The sequence below is a fragment of the Ascidiella aspersa genome, chromosome 7, assembly GCF_963924565.1.
Source record: "Ascidiella aspersa chromosome 7, kaAscAspe10.2, whole genome shotgun sequence".
Taxonomy (NCBI): Eukaryota; Metazoa; Chordata; class Ascidiacea; order Phlebobranchia; family Ascidiidae; genus Ascidiella; species Ascidiella aspersa.
In genome coordinates, this window is record NC_139453.1 from 25,206,859 (window position 1) to 25,229,046 (window position 22,188).

A 22,188-nucleotide genomic window follows, 5' to 3' on the forward strand; every position below is an offset into this window, starting at 1 on the left:
ACTCATTATTAATTTTATTAATGACTTTAACATAAAAAGATTATTTATAAATTAAATAAATTAATTACTCTTAAAATAAGTTTGAGGGTTAATATTATTGTAAACATAGTTAACATACTCAAAATTAAATATTCCCTTAACCCACTTGAACTTGAGTGGCAGTGTTTCCAAGGTAAAAATCAATAAATAAATCAGATTGTTTTGCGTCAATATATATGTCAGATCCAATATCCATTGCTGTAATCAGATTTATTAATTTTTGTATCTATCTGTCAGATTTATAATAATTTTGTCTAATCTGTCTTGTTAATAAGTTGGATAGTTTTCTAAAATAGTAGTAGCAATAATTTAAGATATATACACATTATAATCCTCACATGAAATTTTGTTGATTCATCAGAAATATTAAATAGTTTTTCTATGATTTTGTTAAATTTCTAAGACATATATCATTCACAAAGCTAACTAGTTTATTGTAATGTTCAGAATTTTTTAGCATCTTCACCAGAATTTATGAACTTAATAATTAGATATATAAAATATTGTATTTTTTCAGATATTTTAAATAGGCAGTTAAATCAACCAAAACAGTATATTTTTAGCATTGGGTCAACCAATAAATTTCTTATAAAAAAACAACCCAAAAGTTTTTGTGATCATCTGCTGAATTTGTTTAAGAGCTTTTAACGCTCCCTTCATATTTTTTATAATGTCTATGGACACGGAACAGGTTTCTGCCATTCTCAATGGATTTAAACTGTAAGTATACTGTAGATAAGAAAAACAAAACAAACTTGATGTTGTGTTGTTTATTTTAATGCAATATTATTTATAACTTTCGTTTTGTGTTCAGAAAAGTTATTTATTACACAATGTGTTTTGAGCTTGAAAAACACTGCTGTAGATAAACTAAAAGTTTGAAAGAATTTTAGTACAAAATGATCGCTGCTCTAAATCTGTATTATTTTTGGCAATTAGATTTTTTTAATGTGCTTTCAGTAACTGGATGAACCTAAGAGATGCATCGAATGGCAAAATAATGTGGGAAGGTACAAATGATCTCTCTGTTCCTGGGAAAGAACACCAAGGTACTAATGGGCTTTTGTTGTTCATTTATTTGTTATAGTGTGGAAGCACAAAGCTAAAAAAAAACAGAAAGTATTACAAGTTAAAAAATTGCAGGTTTGTTTTTAGGTCACAAGCTCCTAAACGCTTGATCTACATTATGCTACAGCCAGACAATAAACATGTAACTTAATGAGTCAAAATATAATATTGAGTTTCACCTGCACCTAAAGAAAAGTTAGTGAAACTATGTGTTCAGACAGTACATTCTGTCTACCTCTATTGTGGACTTTCAACCCCTTTGTACTCCAATGAATCAATTAAGAGTGGTCCCATTGTGCCTTTAGTCATTGGCTGCCGTGACCAACTGCTGATTCCAAGGGAAGAGCAAACAAAGAGACTGTTTGACTTTGTTTTACAGCGCGGGTGCCAAAGAAGATTCTCAAGTGCAAAGCAGTGTCACGCGAGATTAATTTCTCCTCACTGCAGGTTATGGAAAAATTCCGACTGGAACAAAGGGTTTTGTTTCGTGGAACATGTCTGGAAGGTAAGACAAATCGACCTACATATATATAATGTTGTTGCGAACTTATTTGTCTTAATGAAATGTTTTATATTGTTTCCTTATTTTTTTTTTGAACAAAACTTCCAATCAATTACACTAATATTTAAAGACTGTAAAGAATTTTTTGTGAACCTAATGTAGTTAAATAGGGTTAGCTAACTGTGTTTTAGACAAAACAATAACTTTTAAAATTCATGCTGAGTTGTGCCAACTATTAGTTTATCAATTTTTTAAAAATGCCTTTTCCACCTCTAGTCCAGTTTACATTCACCTTCAAAGCAAGCTGCTACCCTTTTATGAAATTAGGGTGGGCAAAAGGGCATCATCTCTGCTCACAATGAGATTATATTATGATGACCAAAAAGTCAATTCCTATTTGTTGAATGTTTTAAAGCTTCACCTTGGGCTGTAAGCGAATATGTAAATAGAAATGCTTTATAGCCAGAGGTTATTTAAGTTGGCCATCCTAGCAGCTACAAATGATATAATACAAGTTAGCTAAAAGCACCTATATTTAGCTAAAAGACAAGTTGTGATTTTTTAGCGATGAGAAAGTAAATCACAACATGCAATTTAAACTGTGTGACACATATATAAATGCAAAAATTGTACATTCCGCTAAATTAACAACTGAGGAAATCCTGTCTGTAATAACTATACCAAAAATGTACCACCTTGTTTTGCAGAGTGGTTTTTTGAGTTTGGATTTGTGATTCCGGATTCTACCAACACTTGGCAGTCGGTGATTGAGGCTGCTCCTGCCAGTCAAATGATGCCCGCCGATGTACTAAGGTATATTTTAGCTTCCATGATATTATATATTGTTGTGGTATGCTGTATGGTAAATTATTCATAAGCAATTTGATGCCCTGACACTAAACCGGGTGCTTTTTCCTTTATTAATAAATGATCTTAAATCCAATAAGCAATGAAATAACGATTTTTATCATGTTTATATTTATATTACAGCATAAAAATTTGCTTTTATTTTTGGTGCAGCAACATAAGTGGCACTGTTAATTTTTACACAATATATTTACAGTGGAAATGTTGTGATCGAAACCAACTTCTACGACGATGACCTGCTTGTCAGTCAATCCAAAGTTAGATTATTCTATGTCTGACATTCTCATAAGGTAAAGTGACCAAGATTGTATTACATCATTATGCCAAAAATATCCTTTTACTGTGCATTTTTTAACTTCTGGATTTCTATTGTAATCCTTCTTGTGAAACAAATCCTTGTCTAGTGTTTTATTTAATTTTGTACACATTCCAAGCAAAATAAACTTCAATAAAAATAGCCTTGCGTATTTGTCTGGTACTTATAATAAGCCATATTACAGAACATTTTTTACTGTGTAAATAATATTCTAAATTACTGGAAATTTGTTTTTGTGATTCATTACTTTTTATAATTAACTATCTGCTGCTTGCTAAAAATTTAAACATCCAGTATAAGATTTTCTTGCTCAATTTAAAAAGCAGCCTCACTTTTCTCCTGCAATTGTACATTGTGTTTTTTAAATGCTTTTAAAATTAAAAAAAGCTTTATTTTGTTTGTACGTTTTAAGTATTGTATATAAATGATTAAAATTACCAGCTGTTTAAAGCACTGTCTTTCATGTACATTTGATTTCAGTTTGTGGTAAATGCATTCAGTCAGATTTGCACATATATATATGGTACTCGATACCAGGTTAACTTGCTCATTTGAGTAACCACTGTTGAACTGCCTAGTACTTTAACTGGTTTGATACAGTGTTTGCATTTTGTGGGTGGCTGTATTAACTGTAGTGATGCAAATGTGTAGTTCACTTGAACTTACATTATAAATATTGTGTATTTAAAAGTATTAAAGTGATTCACCAATAAAAATGTTTTTAAAAATCCACCAGAGATCTTTCATTGTGTGACACACATTTTAAATTGCTTTCTGCATCATTAATAATTCCACTTGTTGGCAGTTCAGGTATTTTGCTGATCATTTTTTAGCTTGAATGCTCCTTGTCCATTTTGAAGGATCTCCATTCCAGACACTGCAACACTGTTCAGCTTGTCAGTTTCTTCCTCACTAAAACAAATTAGTGCTTTATTCAACATCTAAGTTTGGTAGTAGGTATACTGTACATCTGCAATACACCTATATAAATATCTATTTATTTTTCAAATATTGTTGTCACCCATCCCTGAGCAGTTTGTCCAAACTTGCAAAATTCATGGCTATGCATTGCAAAATGCAGTGTAATTTATATCATTATGTAATACAAGACATCAATCAACAAAATGGAAAATGATGGTTATTAGGGCTAATGATGTTATGATTCGAGACAGATACTGTAAAGCAGTGGTCGTCAACTTTTTATGAGTGATGGCCGACTGGTCCTGTTTTAGAATAATATGTGAGGAAACTCCACAAAGGAGGTCATAATAATACTACACTTTAACTGGCTAATATTAGAAATATTATATGCTCGTGGCCCTCTGAAGAGTGCAGGGCACGGTTGCGAACAGCAGCTGTAGAGCAGTGCTTCTTAAACTTTTTTTAAGTTTGGTTCACCCCTAGCATCTATCTCCAGATTTCATTCACCCTTGTCTCAAGATATGATAAAACTATCTTGTCTGTATATAACAGCACAAAATGACTTGTTGTTTCGCAAGCTATCATCCATTTCTGACAGCACACCCTTAACCCTTTTGGTTGGTTCACCCCTGCAAAAATTGTATTCACCCTGGAGTTAACCATTCACCTGATTAAAAAACACAAACTCAAACAGGACATGAATATAATTAACCCAATGTTGAAGTTAAACATTTTCAGTTAAAATTAGGGCGCATGGTTTTGCAAGCTTGATGCAAAATATTGTGGAAAATGCGGTAGCCGACACCCCAGGATAACCGTTGCTGGAAGAATAATTTTTACAATTGACATAAAATGTGAAAAATTAAATTGTGAATGTTTGGATTGCAATGTTGCTTGTTCAACTCTGACATCGATAACTACCATTGAGATGTTCGAAAATTGTTAACATTACAAATTACAGAAAAAACTTAATCTAAATTTTGTGATAACAAAATTACTACTTTTCTACCTGCTTGATGTTTCTGAAACTTTTCTTGCAGGCCTTCTCCGTTTGTTTGGGCAAATAATAGTGTTTGAATCTTTTAAAAAATTAATTGAGTTTGACAAAAGCTTTACGCCCCCGTCTTTATCAAATTCAATTCTCTGTGATGTTGACTTTTTGGGTTGAAATAGTTCTATATTTCTACAAAAGAAATATTATTTGTGTAGTAATACTAGTTTCTACCAAGCAAAACGGACATCTTTAATAAGCAAAGTATTAACAGGTATTATTGATAAGCAAGGTAATTTGTTAAGAAGATTTGTATCTGTAATTTTAGATATGTTATTCATAAGTTAGAGGCGTTTTAATATCATGTCAGATTTCAAATGTAGAATTTTAATAATGAATCCTAGTAATATTTTGATTGTAAGAGGTAAATAATTATCCAAAATGTATGGTCTACATTTCTTAGCACACTATTTTTTTAACAGCTGGTGAAATTTAATATTACCATTTCGATTGCCGGAAAAAAGAAAATGGATGATGTCTATTTTCTTTTACATAGGTATCTGAGTAGTAATTTAGGTCGTCTTTAAATTTGAAAAAAAAATAAAACAACAATTACCCATCAATGTACTTTCCCAACTTCTTTGAAACATGCAAGCGAAATTCCGGGGTAGTGTTCAGTGCATTGTCTTCGGCCACAGGTTCACCATAAACTTTTTCCCTGATGCTTTTTAACTTTTTTACTGGACCTACATTAGCTGTAGTGGCAAAAAAATAATTTAACTTTTAAGTATGTCAACACTGTTTTCATATCAGTATATTAACCTTTTCTCTCCTTGTTGTCTTTCAGTTGCAAAAAATCATCATTATATTTTTTGTGGTATCAGGCCAAGTTAGAAAGTTAAGTCTGCGCAAGGAAACATGCACTTTTAGCCACGTATTTCGTGTAAAATCGCTGTAAAATGCGTAATATGAAAAGTTTCCAATCTGGGTTTTAGGGAAGTTATTCTTCAGTTATCTTAATTTGTTATTTACATTCTTTTTGTACTGGTTTATTTTCTGATCTAACCCAATCTACTTTACCCAGTAATGAAAGGCATAAGTAATTTATTTCTCCAGTCAATGAATTATTGCTGCAAATTACCTGATGAATCCATACAACTAATTAGCTGTACAGAAGCTGCTTCTTTTAGCCTTTCATTCAATTCTGTGTCTTCATCAGATGAGGAACTGTCTTCAGAAGACATTTTTAGCATATTAACAATTAGTGTTACATAACAAATGCATGACCAGGGCCTTCACATTTCCATGATGGTAAAGCTAAAAATATTGCCAACATAAACGAACAAATAAAATAGTGAAAAAATCTAAGGCAAAGTAGTGCTTTAATTACAAAAAATTATGCCACTCTTTGTGATTTTAAACTGTCTTTCAAAGTTTGGAAATGTCTGCCTATAAGCTTTATAAATTTTTTGATTGTTTTCATTTAGCTCTGCTTGGAAGATAAATCTGTGCTTGACAAAATCCTGCCATTGTCTGCACATAATAGGTTTATAAAGAGGCATGGATGAGTTACTTGCGTCCTTGGCATCTACATTAAATAGCTGTTGAGTTGCAGCCAGAATAGCGATGTTGTAGTTTTCTTGAAAAACCTGCAAAATCTCGACTGCTTTTTGAATATTCTTTTCCTGTAAGTAGCGACTGCCATTGCCACTTTGTGCATCAATCCAATAATAAGCAGAAATGCTGTCGAGGATAAGCAATCCAACTGGAACTTTGTGGTTCACAATCAAGGGCTCTATTGAATGTAGTGAAATTACCATTTGCTCGGAGCTCTCACACCTAACCACAAACAAGTTTTTCAACCACGACTTTATCTCTTCTTCTGTACCTCTTGTTCTTTGTTCTACAATAGTTATGAACTGTGGCAGCTCAAAGTGATAATCCAAATCAAAGTAGATAACTGAAGCGCCACATCCCATATGTGATTTGGGTAATAAGCATTCAATTGCGAGATGCTGAAGAACGTTGGATTTTCCGCAACCGGGTGCACCCTGAAACTCCACAACTTCTCCATCTTGCAGACCTGGTTCTTGAAACAACGACTTACAAATGCCATTTATTTTAGAGTCGCTTGGAATTGGTCGTTTTCTGTTAGCAAAACTCATTTTGGCAATGCAAAGCTCCACAGACGACAGAACACTATATTCGTTTGTTTTTTTAATGTCGAATCAAAAAAGATTGAATATCTTCTAAAGTTGTAATTTTAAAACCTTTCTGTGAAAATTGAAAATTTACAAAAGTATAAATGTATATTTGTTTATATACATATGACAAGCAAGAATTGTATTCCTGTACAAAAAGGCTTAAACTTGCAAAGTTTCTCAAGTGCTTTCCATATTTATTTTTACATGAGCACTGGTTTAACGTTTGGGGAATTACCAGTTATATGAGTAATCGATTTCATTCTGCAAAGAGATCTCATGGCTAATGGTTTTTCGTATTTACAAAATATTTTAAGCAAATTAGTACTTGACGAAATAGCACAAGTTTAGTTAGCTTGATTATTTTATATCCTAAAAATATTTAAAACACCTAAAAAGCCTAAAAATTTTTAACACAGAGGAAGTGAATTAAAAATGCAATACGAAAAATAATCAAAAAAAAATTTCAATTTATAAATGCAAAAGTGATCAAGGTATTAAACTACCTAATTCCCAAATTATTGATTTGTAGGGTTGTTTTTCCATCAAAAATTTTACCGCCATTAAGAGACGCTATTAAGCAAACCCATGTTGCCATAGCAATGCTTAAAGACTCTTTTCTATTCAAGAAAGATGGTTCAATGAAATCAGTTGTATCAGCTGTTAGGAAAATTAGAAAATGTTTTAGTTTGTATATTAAATTTTTTATCACCAATCACTAGACAAACAAGTCGGCATGCCACATATCGCACCGCCAAAGGTATCAGAGCCACTTTGGCATTCATGGGACTATAAGGCCCAGAAAAAAGGTTTACGAAACACAGTGTATTCCGTTAATGGAGACGAGTATACTGGTGAATGGTTGGACAACAAAAAGCACGGTATATGATTGTCGTTACCCTAAGTATTAATTTTATGTTTTGAATTTGAGCGTTTCTGAAAGTTGGAATGTACATTCAGGAAAAGGAACACATAAAAACACCAGGACCGGTGGAATATACGACGGGGATTGGAAAAAAGGCAAACGGAATGGTTTTGGTACTTTGAGTTTGCCAGACAAAAGTGAAGGAAAATTTATCAAACAATACTCTGGTGGTTGGAAAAACAACAAGAAACATGTGTGTAAACTTTATTAATACTTTTATCAATTGCATAACGCTAGTCTGCATTTCATAGCACTTCACGTCAATATATCGGGGGTGCATCGCCAAATTTTGACGGTGCAGTCAACTTTTTTGTACACCTATAGGGTACGTTTTTCTTTCACATTTTAATCTTTTTTGAAATTTAAGTGTTCAATGTGTGGTACTAATTTACTTGTGCTACAGAATGCAGACTGGGCATGAGGCATCGCCAGACAAATTTTTTTTTTTTAATTTGCTTATTTTTGTAATTTGTTGTTTAATTGCAGGGGTATGGAACACATTTCTATAATGAAACAGAGTATTACGAAGGTGAATGGTTTGCTGGTAATCGTTGTGGATGGGGACGGATGTATTACGCAGATGGTTCTGTCTACGAAGGTGAATGGGATGAGGACAAATGCAATGGAAGGGGAATGTTGAGACTTGGTAAAAAAATCTATTTTACAAGTAAAGTTCTCTGTACAACCTAATTAAGGTGTATATTTTAAGAATGTTCAGGAATTTTAGAGGCCGCCAGTGTTGTAAACATTTTGAAATGACTTAAGTCCAATTCAAGTCTTTTTAAAACATAGCAGGTCAAGTCATTATGAGGGTCATCTCCAAGTCAAACCAATAACATAATAATAAAACTAGTAAACTTGGCCGATAATGAGCACAAAAAAACAACATGTAGCAACCTAATGGTTTTACGTGCAAAACTTGAGATAAATAGCTAAATTTTATAATAAAATATTAAATCAAAGCACCTAATTTCAACCCAAATTATTTGGCTCAATGACCTTAGTCCAAGTCAAGACATTACAACACTGCAGACCACAACCATTCGATTTAACTACCTATGTACAAATCGCCATAGAGTATATATTGAGACTTGATAGACCGTTTCAAAAAATCATGGTGCAATAATTACTCTTAACACTTAAATACTGATATAAACTACTTACAATACATAAGCTGTCAATTGACTAATGTAATTTATACTCCATGAAAAGGATATGATTTGGCTAACCCTTGTTCTTATTGAAGCATAATGTTTAATGATTGCCGTTGATTATTTTTTTTGCAATTTTATATGCCTATTATTTCGATTTCAGCCAATGAAAATCGCTATGAAGGGGAATGGAAAGGAGGAAAGAAAAATGGCCGGGGACAATTTTTTTATTTAGATACTGGACAGGTATGTCAGTCAGTTTATTATCCATTAAAACTTATGCTTTATCTTCATAGCAATTCTTTTCCATGTTATTTAGTTATATGAAGGCGTATGGATGGATGGCATCCCAAAATGTGGGTCTATGATTGACTTTGGTCGTAATGGTGCCCCACAACCAACAGTCTACCCAATTCCAAAGGTAAAGTTTTTCACATTAAAATTAAACTGCTTCTATGAATTAGTATTTTAAGGGACCTGGTCAGGTTGCAGTACGTTAAAATATGAAATTGAAACAATTAGTTATTGAAGATTATTTTGACATTAAGCTAAGAAGTTAACAAAATTAGATTAAATTGCTAGTAAATGTAATGCTGCCAATTTTTTTCACGCAAGTCTTGTGGCTAACTTAAAATACACTGAATACACTGTTGCTGTTAGGCATTGTTTCAATTGTAAAACTGTTCTTCGGACAAAATTTTATTAAATTGCCAACATTTTCATTACCTATTTTGGCAATCTTCTTTTAGCAAAATAATTGCAACTATAGGCGAAAAAATGTATATGGACTATGTAAAGTCCAAACCACGCTGCGCAAAAAACAAAATAAGCACCCCAACACTATACAGAGAAATCACAATTATAGTCTTCTGAACTTCACTTTTGTTTTATAGGTAGAATTAGTTGATCCAGAAGAGGTGATTGGAACTTCAGTTAGCACAATCCTGTCAGAAGAAGACTGAAATTATCCAAGATGCTTATTTTACAATGCACTTACTGCCATGCTGCAAAGCAACCAACCCGTGTTGCAGAAAATATTATGGCATTAAATTGTTTTCCCTGTCTAAATTGTCTTGTTATATTTATATGAAAGCTATTGTGGAATTAATTTTATTAGAAAAACAAGGAAACGCCAATACTGCAACTATATTTGTGACTACAGAGTTTCCAACGCATTCAAGTGAGCCGCAAAACAAAAACAACACAACCAAATTTTAAATATATTTATTGTACAGTGTGTCCCTTTTAAACATTAACTTTTTATGTTCCAAGAGGATGCACACCGCATGTAGTAAAAAACAAGAACTTAAATAAATTGTGTATTGCCACCACATGATATTACACAAATAAAACACCTGCTTAGGAAAGCCACAGGTTGCAAGTACAAGCACAAAACAAAGTAAAAACTGGGTTTGGATTAAAACTAATTCCAGGCGTGTTCAAATATTGCACTCTGCATTTGTCGAAGAGCCCTGGCATTGCCTAGACCTACAAAAACCCGTAAAAAACTAATGGTTTCTATCGAAAAGCATCTTCAGACACGGTAAAAAAGTAGTGCATGCGCTATCTCTCTAAAAACGCGTTTAGTCGTGTCTGTCTGCTGTGCGTAAGATTTGCGTCAAGTCTGGTCGGTGGAGACGCGACAACAAAAGAAATAGCGTTCCATCTCATTAGTCGCGATCAGACTGCTTTAAAGCGTTTTTGTCTAACTGGTTGGGATTCAGCCTTAGTGCAAAACTTTGCTGGTGTAAATTGTTTACCATGTAGGGTAAATTAACAGGCATCAACTGAAAAGTGGCCGCTTAAACTGGAGGCTTGGCTTGGTACTTGAAGTTCATGTGCCGTAGTAGTTTGGTTTTCCTGTTGACTTTGCATTGACATTCCAGAAGGCATTCGGCTAACTGATCGGTGGTACCCATCTTCCATTGTGCCAGGATGCAGCATGGAAAAGTTGCCTTAAAAATGCCAAAGACTTGTTTTGTAAGAAGATCTATCTAAAATGAATGCTGTTTGCAGTTTTAAATCAATGTAAAAAGTCACTATTAAATATTTTAACAAATTGAAAGATGTTTATGTTGTTATGTTTTGAAACATTTGTTTTAAATAGAGGCAATATTTACCTAATTATGTCAAATAAAACACAACACTCTAAATTATTCTAAAAATCAATTCTGTAAAATAAGGCTTGTTTTAAATTTGAACAGAGATCTTTTCTAGAAAAAGAATCAAACTTATGCGCATTGCATCACAAGAGCAAAAATATTGTGATCGCATACCCCCAGTTTGGACCTCTTGTCCTAACATTTCAAGCTCATTTACGGCATCCTTGAACATTGTGTATTTGTGCTCGGCCAGTGAGCGATAGAAATAAACTGCGAATGCGACAAAGAAGAAGACGACAGGTATAAGTACTGCAGTTGCCACCCAAGCAGGAATATCTGAATTAATTTCTGAAAAACAAATATATATATATCAAAGAGCAACGCAGTTGATTTTGTATGAGTTGTTGTCGTAAACTTGTTATTTTAAAACGAGAATGAGTTGAGTAAGTCACAAAAAAAAAGTAGAACACATTTTATAATATACTACTGCAAAAAAGACACATCTGATTCTAATTGCGTAAATTTAGTACAGAACATAATAATAGTAGATACAAAATAAATAAAATTTAAAGCAAACCTTGTTTTTTAAGTGATGTGAACTTGAGCCAAATGAGCAGACCAATCTCAATCATGAACAGAATAAGACCAACACCTAAGTATAGAAAGTTTGTTCCGAATATTTCAGTAAAATAAATTATTGATCAAATGGAATTACAACTGGAGTTTGACGATAAATGAAGTAGACAACTAATCATATAATCTTAACTGAAAACATTGGTTGGTATTTGCACCAAATCTTGAATAAACATCATAGCACCCAGTAAATTCTACCTGTTGAAAGAATCCAGGCAACTTCAATGTAGGTTCTCATTCTTCGATGAGGTGACTGCTCAATCTGGTTAAAAATTTACCCATTTGCAGTACTTATATTAAAGATTGCCAAAACAAAGCTTATCAGGAAATGTTTAATGTTAAAATGTTTTAATTTACATACTAATACTGTCAGTGTTTGAAATAATAACAGAACTGCAATTTAAATATATATGTATATATAATATATATATATATATATATGTACACTGTACAGGTTTATTTATACAACATATACATTCTACCTATAGCCTGGTTAATGAATATTGTACATTATATTGCCTGTTTTACATTTATAAATACACATATATTTATTCAGAACATAACCACTCCTAAAAATATCAAATAAACTATGTTTGCTAATAGAATTTTTAGTTCTAAATCAAAAAGAAATGCAAACAATTTTCTGTTTAGATCTGTAGATGTCTTTAATGCATATATAACTTTTTAATATTAACCTTTGTTAGCAACTTATTCTTTTGTAGAAGGCAACTGCGTCAACAATTTGTTAAAACACATCTTAATAGAGTATGATTACAACAGCTTGATATTAGTTGTTTCACGTTTTTTTAAGAATTTCATAAAAAGTTTGACTACGCAGTGAAATGACCAGCTTACAGCTTTAGCGTGATGAATATTGGAGACTGCCTCAATGTTGGGCAACATACAGGTAGATATCATGAGAGCAAAAAGGTGAACAGCGACGAGACAGGTGGTCACAGCTGAAAACATGATCAGCAGAGTTGGGTCGTACTTTACACTACTGTCAAGCTGCACTTCGACCATGGCTACCTGGTAAAATATACGCAATTACAATGTGGGTAAGGCGATAAGATTTTTTAAACAAAGGAAGAATATATACAAAGGTAACTCTAGTAGAGAAAAATGTCATGTTATGTTAACAATTGCTCTTTTTCAAAATAAAACCCATATCAGCAAAGTTTGCCAACCATAATTCAAAGTCCTAAAGTTTCCTTTTAAACTTAAGTCTTTATACCTTTAAAGGACAGTTCAATCAATTTATAAAATTTATGATAAATTTGTATTTCAGTCCCCTTATCATCAAAAAGTGATTTGTCTCTATGTCAACATCAATTAGCAATAATAAAGTCACAAACAAATATAAAACCAAAAGCACTTTCTACTAAACTGAATTTGATGCATAAAATGAGAAACATTGGGCAATAGTATTTACAAAACGAACCATGGCAAAACCAGCAAACAGAGCAGAGGTGCGGCTAACTGCCTTAAGCTTGGCTCGGCTCAAGTAGAGTTGCTTCCATTGTGAGGTCATGTTGCCACGCGTGTATAAGCGATTTCCACCACTGAATGTACTGCCTGTTTAAAACAGCCAGGCAGCAAATTTTAGCTGAAAATCAGCAATGCAAAGTTACTTACTTGATTGATTACTTTGAAAAATTGTCAGTGGTTAAACTAGATTTTTTAGTAAATCAGGTACGTCCAGGATTTGCACAAGGGTTGTGAACAATAACAAATTTAGTCATACAAATGGTAAAGTTTTACATAACCTTGTCTATAAATTGTTTTGTAAAGGCCAGATTTCTGTGTACACCTGCTTTTCCTTTACACAGTACCCTAATATAACAAAAATACCTTCCAGATAAACAGCAAAAGCACGGTTCCTAAAATGGAAAATAAAATACTTCTCAAAACTTGAAAACATGCAACTACAATAGAATGCACAAACATGCATAAAAGAAATTGCCCAAAACAAACCCATGCTAAATGTAAATATCACATAAAAGGCATAGTTCCTATTCTAATGGCAAAATAACACTTGCTTAAAGTTTTATAAAAAGCATGTTTAATGCTGCTCAAAATATTAGTTAAATTTTAAACACTGATCCTAACATTTTTTTACATACTGATAACAAGTGGCCTGTACCTGTAGCACACACTTATTGATGGTTCCAATATAAAGCATTGGAATTTATATTCGGGAGGCCGAATTTTGACATGAAGGAAATGACCTAAATTAACCACAACAGGGAATTTTTTTTCAGTGGTAAACAATGGTTTACCACTATTCATTGATACATTTTATGCAGAGTAGACTAGTCTATACCATGTATCAAATAAAGCAATGAAACTTCATTCGAAAATATTTAACCACCTAGTTAGAATGCACAAACAATAAATTTAATGCCACCTGGCTAAGTTGTAAATGAAAAAACTATCAAAGGCAAAATATTTAGATAAATATGGACCTTTAAAGAAAGTGTAAAAAATAAGTGTGGGCTTTCAATGCATTATTTGGGTAAAGATGCAATTGGGAACAAACTTTTGCAATTAACTTACACTTACCAAGCTATTTATACTTTTGAAAAGTAGGATGATGTTGTAAAAGCACTATTCTGCCCTATGACTTAAAAAATAAGGTATGATACACTTAATGCACTGTTTTAAAATTAAAGAATGTTAATTAAAATGAAATTAAGCCAAGCAGGTGATTCTGAAGGTTATTCCATGCAAAGTAAAAGGTCCGTATATTTAAAAAAAATAAGTACTTCTTATTCACATAACATCCTTCAACACAATGCAACTTTTTGCTGTCAAAATAAAGTATATTTAAGTGCTTTAAACATTGTAGCGCAAAAAAAAGGCATTTTAACAACACAAATACTGGTTAACACCCAAGCAAAACATGAATGTGTAACTGTATACCTCTAGAGTACACACTGAGCTGATTTTGATCAAAGCGGTCAAGATTCTTTGGATCATTAATCATTGACATTATGATTGCAGAAGTCCAATTGCTGATTGCAAACTAAAACAATGCCAAATTAGGGTTCTACTGACAATTCATAATTCACCATCAGGCACTCTGCAAAAGGAGTGAACTGCTTCTAGAATTCTATGACAGAAACTTTCTCTATATCTATCATTATAAACCGGGGTGACCAGGTGCAACTAAGGGCAAAAGCATCCCGCTACTATAAAGTACAGAAACATTGGGTACAACATTAAATTTGGGGGCGGCGCAGGTTTAATCTGTTGAAAAATATCGCGGGTGCACTTGCCACACTTTCCAATAGTGGTTTACAAGGATGCATACCGAACTTAAGACTGCTTGGTAGTGAATAATGAATTTTATCTAAAGCTCAAAGAAACGTGAATATATATGTATACAGTATATATACATATAAATATGCATGTAATAATAATTATTGATAGATAATGAGTGGAGCAGCAAAACCTAAAATGCAAATCTAAGAAAATAAATTTAAATTACGAAGAACAATTTTAGTTTTTATTTGTGGTTGGTTACATTTTAATGAACATCATGTTTATTTATTTGTTGATCGAATTAGTTATTTGTTACTTAGCTAAGTTTCATGGTGTGAAACCTTGATGAAAAAAATTGGGTGCTCTTTCACTATTGTACGTGAAAAGTTATGCAAAAAAAAAAATAATAATACCGCATACCACAACGGACATTGTTTAAGTTAGGGTGCGGGTTAGCGTTTGGGTGAGGGTGGGTCAAGTAATATTATGTTTATTATTAATAATAACTTGACCCACCCTCAACCAAGCGCTAACCCAGTATGCGGAATTTGAAGAAATTTTGTTTGGTATGCGGAATTTGAAGAATTTTTTTTTTTTTATTAATTTTTACGTACAATAGTGAAAGAGCGCCAAAAATTGGGTCTTTAATAGTAACGCAATGTAGTATCTGCAAAACAGCACACATAAACACATTCGGTAATTCACACAAAACATGCAAGTGTAATGGCATTATTAAAAAGTCTTGCTTATCAGTATACAAAAAAACACAATAGACAATAGTATATGAGTTTTAAAAAATATGTCATAAAAAATACAAATGTTGTTTCGTCTCTCATGCCAGTGATGTCACGTTAAATAAGCCCTTAACCACTCATTAGTAGATACATAAAATCAACTTTATCTTCAATTTAAAGTTAAAAATAATACCACAATAATTGCCTTAAAAGTATTGGGTTTTGAAGTTGTATCGATTTTGGATTTTGTCTATTTTATAATAATAATAATTACGTCACAACCTGTTCCACTTGAGTAATTGAAAACCAAGTCATGCAAGATATCGTATTATGTTGGCTCCAAGGTTCGGAAATTAACGTTACAGTGATTTGCAATTACGAATTTTAGAAACTTGAGATAAAAATCAATTTAGGTAAATCTAACTTCTGTAAAATAATTAAAAGTGCTTTAATTTTTTTAATTTTGTTTTCTATGCCACTTTATCACGTGACTTCATCCGCCAATCGAATCACTTCAAAATAAAGGCGATTTGTTCAAAGAAATTTCTAGGCCAAAAATTCGTTTTGAAGCATTCGATATTAGCATTATTCTAAATTAAAAGTCCTGTGTTGGTCGAAGAGTGAGTACTTGTTTAGGGTGAAGATAAAAAACATAGTTAACTGGATAAAACGTAGTTGTAGGTTCATAGAACGTGACAAACATGTTAAAATTTACAATCCTATACTGTCAACTTTTTTTAGGATACAGTAGCGAAACCAGTCGTCTAAATTGAAACTGGGAGAATAAAAGATTAGCACTTCAGTAACCCCAACCCACTAATGTGTGTTAATTTTCTTAAAAGGAAGCATTCTAGACCATCGCCTAAGTGTTTAATCTGGTGGTGTAACAGCAATATAGTAAAACATGCAAGTTTTGTTTTTATAACTATATAAACCACCCAAAGTTTAAACATATGGAAGAGGCTAAGTTCGATAACGGGATATCAGTTTTCAAACACTGTAAACGGCTTTAGCAATTCATCATATGGTAGTTTTGCAGATCCCGTTACAGTAGTGCGAAGTTAGGTAAACTGGTGAAAAACTTTGACGATGCTCTGAATCCTACCACAACAACATTATTTGGGTTAAGCTACGGGTTAGTGTTTTGCTTTGGGTAGGATAAACAATTATTATATGGTAATACATTCTGACTAGGGATGTTCAAAGTAGAATACCAAGGTATTCTAGAATCCAGAATAGAATCCTAGTATATTTTTATTAAATTATTTAACCACGGTTTTGTTTGGGGGAGGGTTTAATCTTAATATACCCTACAGGGCCAACAATCACAGCAATAAATCGCCCAAGCAATTTGCTAACATGTTTAATTGTGTATACTGTTATTAAAAAAAAAATAATCTCCAGTATGTTTATAACATTCTCAACAACTGTCATTTGAAGCAGTTGTGTGAACTGTAATACATGTCCAGGTTGTTGCCAAAACTTTATAATATGCCAATATAGTAACTACAATGCAACGCTATACAATGAACTCTTAGGTCATGTTTTTTATAACATTGTTGGGTCTAACTACTGTTTTTTTGACTAACATGATCTGTTATGCAGTCAAATAATGTACTGCAAAGAATACAAAGTTACTATAGACACAGCGAATACTTGACAATTATGCTGTGCATAACTACATAACCTCACTGAATATTGGCCAAAAGTTAACCTTAAGTAACCCTATAGCGCATTTTGTCCACGGCCAGCACGTTTTACAATGTTAAGTTACTTTTGCTTTTGCAAACTCTGCACACACGTTAGTCGCTCGCCCAATAACTCTTGATGGACACTTCGCTAGACGCGAAGTAATTGGTCGCCTGAAAAAACGCTGACACCGCACTACAGCGCTACATTTAAAGCGAAATAAACGGCAGAATTGGATTCAATATTCTACTTTAAACATCCCTAATTCTGACCCACCCTCACTCAAACACTTACTGAACATCCTAACCCAAATATTGTGCAGAAGAAAGTTACTTCTTAATATCAAACTAATTGTATAGCGGCTTACTTAAATTTAAAACTTTGGGGACCAACTCATTCTTTCATATATGGAAAATACATTGGTTACCTTACTTTGAATTTCAAAGTTTAATTCATTTGTTACTTAACCCATAATGCTGCCTTAGTGCAAAGGTCTGGTCTATGCTGTATGCTGTAACAGTTTTGTCCTGGAAAGTATAGCAAATCTCAAGGAGATCTTGGGGGTACACAGCCCAAAAAATCAGGCTGACTAGGTGCACCTACCACCAAATGTGCACCCTGATACTATGCAAATCAGATGCATATTCATATATTTGGGGGCTGCATGTTAGTCTGTTGAAATATAATTGTGGGTGCACTTGCCATACTTTCCATAGTGAGTTGTCATTGCCTAAGTTGATTAACATTAAGACAAATGGACTTTTTTGCTTTTAAATGTTGTGTAATTGTATACTTGAAGTTATAAATGATCTTTTGTAGTAGAATATCAAACTTGAAATTTAGAACTTTGGTGACCTGCCTATTCTTTCATTATATGGAAAATTAATTTTTTATTGTAGTGCAAAAGTTAAAAATGTTAATAATTGTTTGCCTGGTAAAAAGCATCTTTCCTGTTTGTTATTATTAAGTTGTCAGATAAAAAAATCAAATCAATAATGTAAGTTTCTGATGTTCATTATATTCTATAAAGAAAGTATTTCAAAATGAAATACTGCTTCACCCTGATTTAGGTTAACAATGTACTTAAGTCATTGGGGAATCAATAAATAAATTTGCAAATTAAACATTAAACAAAAATAATGTTGTCAATTGTCATGGATTTATATATTTATTATATTTTATAGGTCATTGCAATTGTTATTTGAAACGTTTATACAAGTAAATTAAACTTTTTGTTGTGGCGATGTCTTCAAACGAAATTTACTATTCTGACAAGTACTTTGATGAGTGTTATGAATACAGGTATTATTTTGTTTATAACTGAATATTATATGTTATATTTAAATAATTTTATTAAATTAATTTATTGGTGTGCTCTTCGGAATCCCCTTATTGTAAAAATGAAGGTTGTTTTACTGTACACGATTCATCCGGTTAAAGACTACTTTTTTCTTGCCCAGACATGTGATGTTGCCTAGAGAAATAAGCAAATTAGTACCAAAGAACCACTTGATGTCAGAGGCAGAGTGGAGAAGTTTGGGCGTACAGCAGAGTCAAGGATGGATTCACTACATGAAACATGAGCCCGGTAATCAAATCTATCTCTATTCATAACTAATTTTGCAAAACTTTTTTTTCTGTCCACATCTTGTACAAAATTAGTAGAAGTTCACATAGTTTTGGTCTGATACTGTTTTGCTAAACTTATTTGTTACTTAAATCGGTATACATTATAAATCTGTCTGGTAAGCACCAGGGCTGGGGAGCCGGAGCTCGAGCCCGGAGCTAAACATTTTCTCTGGAGCCAGAGCCATTTTTATTATTTTTGTGGAGCTGGATCCATTTTTCAATTTGTGGTGCTAAAGCTAAGAAATTATACTTTGTTCCATCTCCAACATTAGTTAGCCAAAAGCAATTTTTAAAACTTGCCATTGAATAAGTGACTGATGGCTCCGGAGCTGGAGCCGGAGCCAAAGGATTTGTTTTTACATTTTATTGTTTTTTTGTATAATCATTTGGTAAACTTTTTAACTGAGGTTTTCTCATTGCAGGGATGTTTAAAGTAGAATACCAACTTATTGTAGAATAGAGGACTAAAGTCTTAAAATATTAAATCCAGAGTCCAGAATATAAAACTCTACTTTATTTTTATTTAAATATTTACGGTTTATTTTTGGAGATATTATTTAAAGTATGTAGGGCGTTTCTAAAGTGGAAAAACAATAATTAATTTAAAAACAGACACTAAAATTACCATATGTATTTAAGTTGTAACAAATTTAAAATCATTTTTTCAAACAAATGTCCTTTTTTTGCTTTTGGGCAAAGTGTTACGATTAATTGCTATAAACAAAAAAAGTGAATGTTCTACTTTAAACATCCCTTGCTCCCTAGTCTTAGGTTTTCTTAATTGTTGATCAATAAAAACTAATTTTACCTACAAAAATGTGTAACAATCAGAAGCAATGAACAGTTTGTGTTGTTTTATGCAGAACCACACATTCTTTTGTTCCGCCGAGAAAGACCAGTGAAGTCTTGTTGACGTTAATTCACACAAGGGTTGTTTTTCACTGAACTTTATTTTGTACATTCTTTCTTGGACCACTTCGACAAACAGCCAAGTGTACCATTTATGTTATGCCAATTTCTAACTTTTACTTCCCGTGCTGCTGCTGTTGATATGCTGTTCTACTGTTTCATTTATGTTCACTGCTCAAAACATACTGCTTTTTTCTGTGACCCTTCTCCTTGCTCCAACAAATTGGGATTACTCTAAACTTGCCTACCGGAAACCCACAACAGAAACCCATTTTTTTCATACATGACAATTTGTAAAAGGTCAGGAAAATCTAGTCTTTAATATTGACAATGGCCTGCCTGGTTTACAAGAACTTACAGCATTTCTTTTGTTTATTTTGTATATTTTCCTTTCTTTGTTTTCTGAATGATGAATGATGATCACAAACAGGTGTTATGGTTTAATACAACCAAAAACGTGGAATCCAACCAAACTAAACCGTTTACTTATTATGTTGGATGCAAGTAAATGATACCTAATTAAATCCTCCATTCAATGATTTGATTGTTTAATATATTGCAAGTTTTTAGATTTTATAAAAAGCATAGTGTACAAAGCTGTTTTTGTGTGAACATGTGACTTCACACAGGTAATATTGAGAGCCAGTCCGGAATTGGTTACTCTCCTTTACAGCTAACTGGGTTAACAGTAACCAATAAAATATTAGCTTTTGTGTAATTTTTCCAGTTAACAGTGAAAAGGTTGGGAGACGCTAGAGGCGTTTTGCTTGTGGCGTAAGCGTCTTGTGCAAAACTCTAGCGTCGTCCAGTTCACACATAACGCGTTGTCAGCGTGAAAAAATATTTCTGTTTTTGCCAAACGAAAGCTTTGTTAGAAAAGCGTTTTTCGTTAACGCCAGATGCGTTTAGTTAGTGTGAACCCAACTTAGAGTTGTCAGCAGGGTCTGGCTACAGCAACGTAGTCGATCGGTGCCACGAAAATCGCACTCCAACGTAAAACCGCAGAAGGTCGACGTAAAATAGGAGGTGCTGCACTTTGGCCACTTGCTCCCCAAGACACCGACGTTGTCCGAGTGAAAACGGAATGACGTGATCGCTTGGCACGAATTTTCCGTTCTCGTCCAGGTCGCTCGGGCCTTGAATGCTCCAGTTTATCCCAGAAACGTTTGTCGTTGTGCACTTGCCAGAAGTTGGCCAATACCTGAACAACACAAAACAAGCGTCAAAATCATTGAAGTTACCAGTGCATCTAAAACAGGGGTTCTTAATCTGGGGTCCATGGACCCATTGGGGGTCCGTAAACAAGTTTTAGGGGGTCCACGAAGGCCTAATTAAAATGTTAGTGTATATTTAAGAGGTAATCAATTTTTCAAAGAAAATAGTTTAATTAAAATCAAACGGTTTTGCACTGAATGTATTTTGACTTCGTTTTACTCTCACATTTGTTGAACCGATATCAGTGGATTTCTCTAGTCTATTTGTATTGTGATTGAGAATTTATGATGTCATCTCTCAAAACTTTTTGCCTACCGTGGTCCACCCTAAACAAAAAAATATTTAGGCATTCGCGGTAAAACAAGTTTGAGAACCCCTGATCTAACGTCTTCGTTGTTTATGCAATCAGCAGTAATAAAGTTTAGACCAGGGTTTGTCAACCGTGGCCCTCGGCCCCCTGGGGGGCCACGGAGCGGTAATTGGGGGGCCACGGTCATAGGCGTAGCCAGGGGAACAGGGGCTATTTCTCTCAACGAAATTATGAATATTTTACCCTTCTTAATTATTTGTTTTTGTAGCATTTATGAGCAGTACACGACTGTCAATTACAAGCACGTCACATCTCCATTTGTCAAGCACTGTTACGTCACAAACGATTTAGTTATTATGTTTGTTGTGTACATTAATGTCGTTTTACTATTAGTCATTTTGTTTTTCCTTTAAATGGCTTTTGAGTATCAGGTTAAAACTCAGTCTGCTGCTGCGCGAAACGGTTTGCTAGCATTTTTGTTTGTGTTCGCTACGCCAATTAATACCATGGCCAAAGCAATCAAGTTATTACGAGCCTCGCTGGCGGGAAGCGACTAATGGACTTTTAATCGTATAGTGTCATTACTGATTCGTTGTAAATAAGTATTTGTTTATGTTTTATATAAAGTCGATTTATCGCTGTGAGGTTACAGTTTTAGTGTAATGTTATTTACGTTGATAGTTTGCCTACTAAGGGTGTCTAGTCTTTTTCTGCTTCAAGAA

At 33.3% G+C, this 22,188-nt stretch overlaps 5 protein-coding genes across 8 annotated transcripts; 3 read left to right on the forward strand and 2 right to left on the reverse strand.

Moving 5' to 3' along the window:
* The first annotated feature begins 560 nt into the window (after positions 1 to 560).
* On the forward strand, positions 561 to 3,099 carry LOC146138637 (retinal rod rhodopsin-sensitive cGMP 3',5'-cyclic phosphodiesterase subunit delta-like). The gene is made up of 5 exons (XM_083393613.1): positions 561 to 759; positions 1,000 to 1,088; positions 1,487 to 1,612; positions 2,317 to 2,422; positions 2,673 to 3,099. The coding sequence occupies exons 1-5, from the start codon at positions 710 to 712 to the stop codon at positions 2,752 to 2,754; spliced, it is 453 nt and encodes a 150-aa protein (XP_083249739.1). The 5' UTR covers positions 561 to 709; the 3' UTR covers positions 2,755 to 3,099.
* A 2,987-nt stretch (positions 3,100 to 6,086) lies between these two features.
* On the reverse strand, positions 6,087 to 6,964 carry LOC146138638 (DNA repair protein XRCC2-like). The gene has a single exon (XM_083394631.1). The coding sequence runs from the start codon at positions 6,867 to 6,869 to the stop codon at positions 6,087 to 6,089; it is 783 nt and encodes a 260-aa protein (XP_083250757.1). The 5' UTR covers positions 6,870 to 6,964.
* A 578-nt stretch (positions 6,965 to 7,542) lies between these two features.
* LOC146138639 (MORN repeat-containing protein 3-like) lies at positions 7,543 to 10,049 on the forward strand. Its single transcript, XM_083394806.1, has 6 exons — positions 7,543 to 7,786; positions 7,866 to 8,023; positions 8,317 to 8,476; positions 9,145 to 9,227; positions 9,301 to 9,402; positions 9,875 to 10,049. Exons 1-6 carry the CDS (start codon positions 7,642 to 7,644, stop codon positions 9,941 to 9,943), a joined length of 717 nt encoding a protein of 238 aa, XP_083250932.1. The 5' UTR covers positions 7,543 to 7,641; the 3' UTR covers positions 9,944 to 10,049.
* On the reverse strand, positions 9,937 to 15,301 carry LOC146138640 (calcium release-activated calcium channel protein 1-like). Of its 4 annotated transcripts, none has more exons than XM_083394802.1 (7): positions 14,639 to 15,301; positions 13,158 to 13,291; positions 12,572 to 12,745; positions 11,915 to 11,978; positions 11,661 to 11,735; positions 11,258 to 11,431; positions 9,937 to 10,936 (listed from the first exon to the last, which is right to left on the reverse strand). In XM_083394802.1, the coding sequence occupies exons 1-7, from the start codon at positions 14,706 to 14,708 to the stop codon at positions 10,755 to 10,757; spliced, it is 873 nt and encodes a 290-aa protein (XP_083250928.1). In that variant the 5' UTR covers positions 14,709 to 15,301; the 3' UTR covers positions 9,937 to 10,754. The 4 variants fall into 4 exon arrangements, with proteins under 4 accessions (XP_083250928.1, XP_083250929.1, XP_083250931.1 ...); XM_083394803.1 differs by having other exon boundaries at positions 9,938 to 10,936; positions 13,158 to 13,322; XM_083394805.1 differs by lacking the exon at positions 14,639 to 15,301 and adding an exon at positions 14,279 to 14,610 and having other exon boundaries at positions 9,938 to 10,936.
* Positions 15,302 to 18,585: 3,284 nt separating this feature from the next.
* Positions 18,586 to 20,480, forward strand: LOC146138641 (cyclin-dependent kinases regulatory subunit-like). Its single transcript, XM_083393667.1, has 3 exons — positions 18,586 to 18,705; positions 18,864 to 18,991; positions 19,896 to 20,480. The coding sequence occupies exons 1-3, from the start codon at positions 18,647 to 18,649 to the stop codon at positions 19,943 to 19,945; spliced, it is 237 nt and encodes a 78-aa protein (XP_083249793.1). The 5' UTR covers positions 18,586 to 18,646; the 3' UTR covers positions 19,946 to 20,480.
* The last annotated feature ends 1,708 nt before the right edge of the window (positions 20,481 to 22,188 follow it).

Coding starts and splice junctions, on each gene's coding strand:
- LOC146138641 (XM_083393667.1), top strand. CDS start 18,647: ATGTCTTCAAACGAAATTTACTATTCTGACAAGTACTTTGATGAGTGT. Junction 18,706..18,863: donor GATGAGTGTTATGAATACAG/GTATTATTTTGT, acceptor TTTCTTGCCCAG/ACATGTGATGTTGCCTAGAG. Junction 18,992..19,895: donor CTACATGAAACATGAGCCCG/GTAATCAAATCT, acceptor TGTTTTATGCAG/AACCACACATTCTTTTGTTC.
- LOC146138638 (XM_083394631.1), bottom strand. CDS start 6,869: ATGAGTTTTGCTAACAGAAAACGACCAATTCCAAGCGACTCTAAAATA.
- LOC146138639 (XM_083394806.1), top strand. CDS start 7,642: ATGCCACATATCGCACCGCCAAAGGTATCAGAGCCACTTTGGCATTCA. Junction 7,787..7,865: donor GTTGGACAACAAAAAGCACG/GTATATGATTGT, acceptor ATGTACATTCAG/GAAAAGGAACACATAAAAAC. Junction 8,477..9,144: donor AAGGGGAATGTTGAGACTTG/GTAAAAAAATCT, acceptor TTTCGATTTCAG/CCAATGAAAATCGCTATGAA.
- LOC146138637 (XM_083393613.1), top strand. CDS start 710: ATGTCTATGGACACGGAACAGGTTTCTGCCATTCTCAATGGATTTAAA. Junction 760..999: donor ATTCTCAATGGATTTAAACT/GTAAGTATACTG, acceptor ATGTGCTTTCAG/TAACTGGATGAACCTAAGAG. Junction 1,089..1,486: donor TCCTGGGAAAGAACACCAAG/GTACTAATGGGC, acceptor TTTGTTTTACAG/CGCGGGTGCCAAAGAAGATT.
- LOC146138640 (XM_083394802.1), bottom strand. CDS start 14,708: ATGTCAATGATTAATGATCCAAAGAATCTTGACCGCTTTGATCAAAAT. Junction 13,292..14,638: donor GCTCAGTGTGTACTCTAGAG/GTATACAGTTAC, acceptor TGTTTTAAACAG/GCAGTACATTCAGTGGTGGA. Junction 11,979..12,571: donor ATATTCATCACGCTAAAGCT/GTAAGCTGGTCA, acceptor ATTTTTAACCAG/ATTGAGCAGTCACCTCATCG.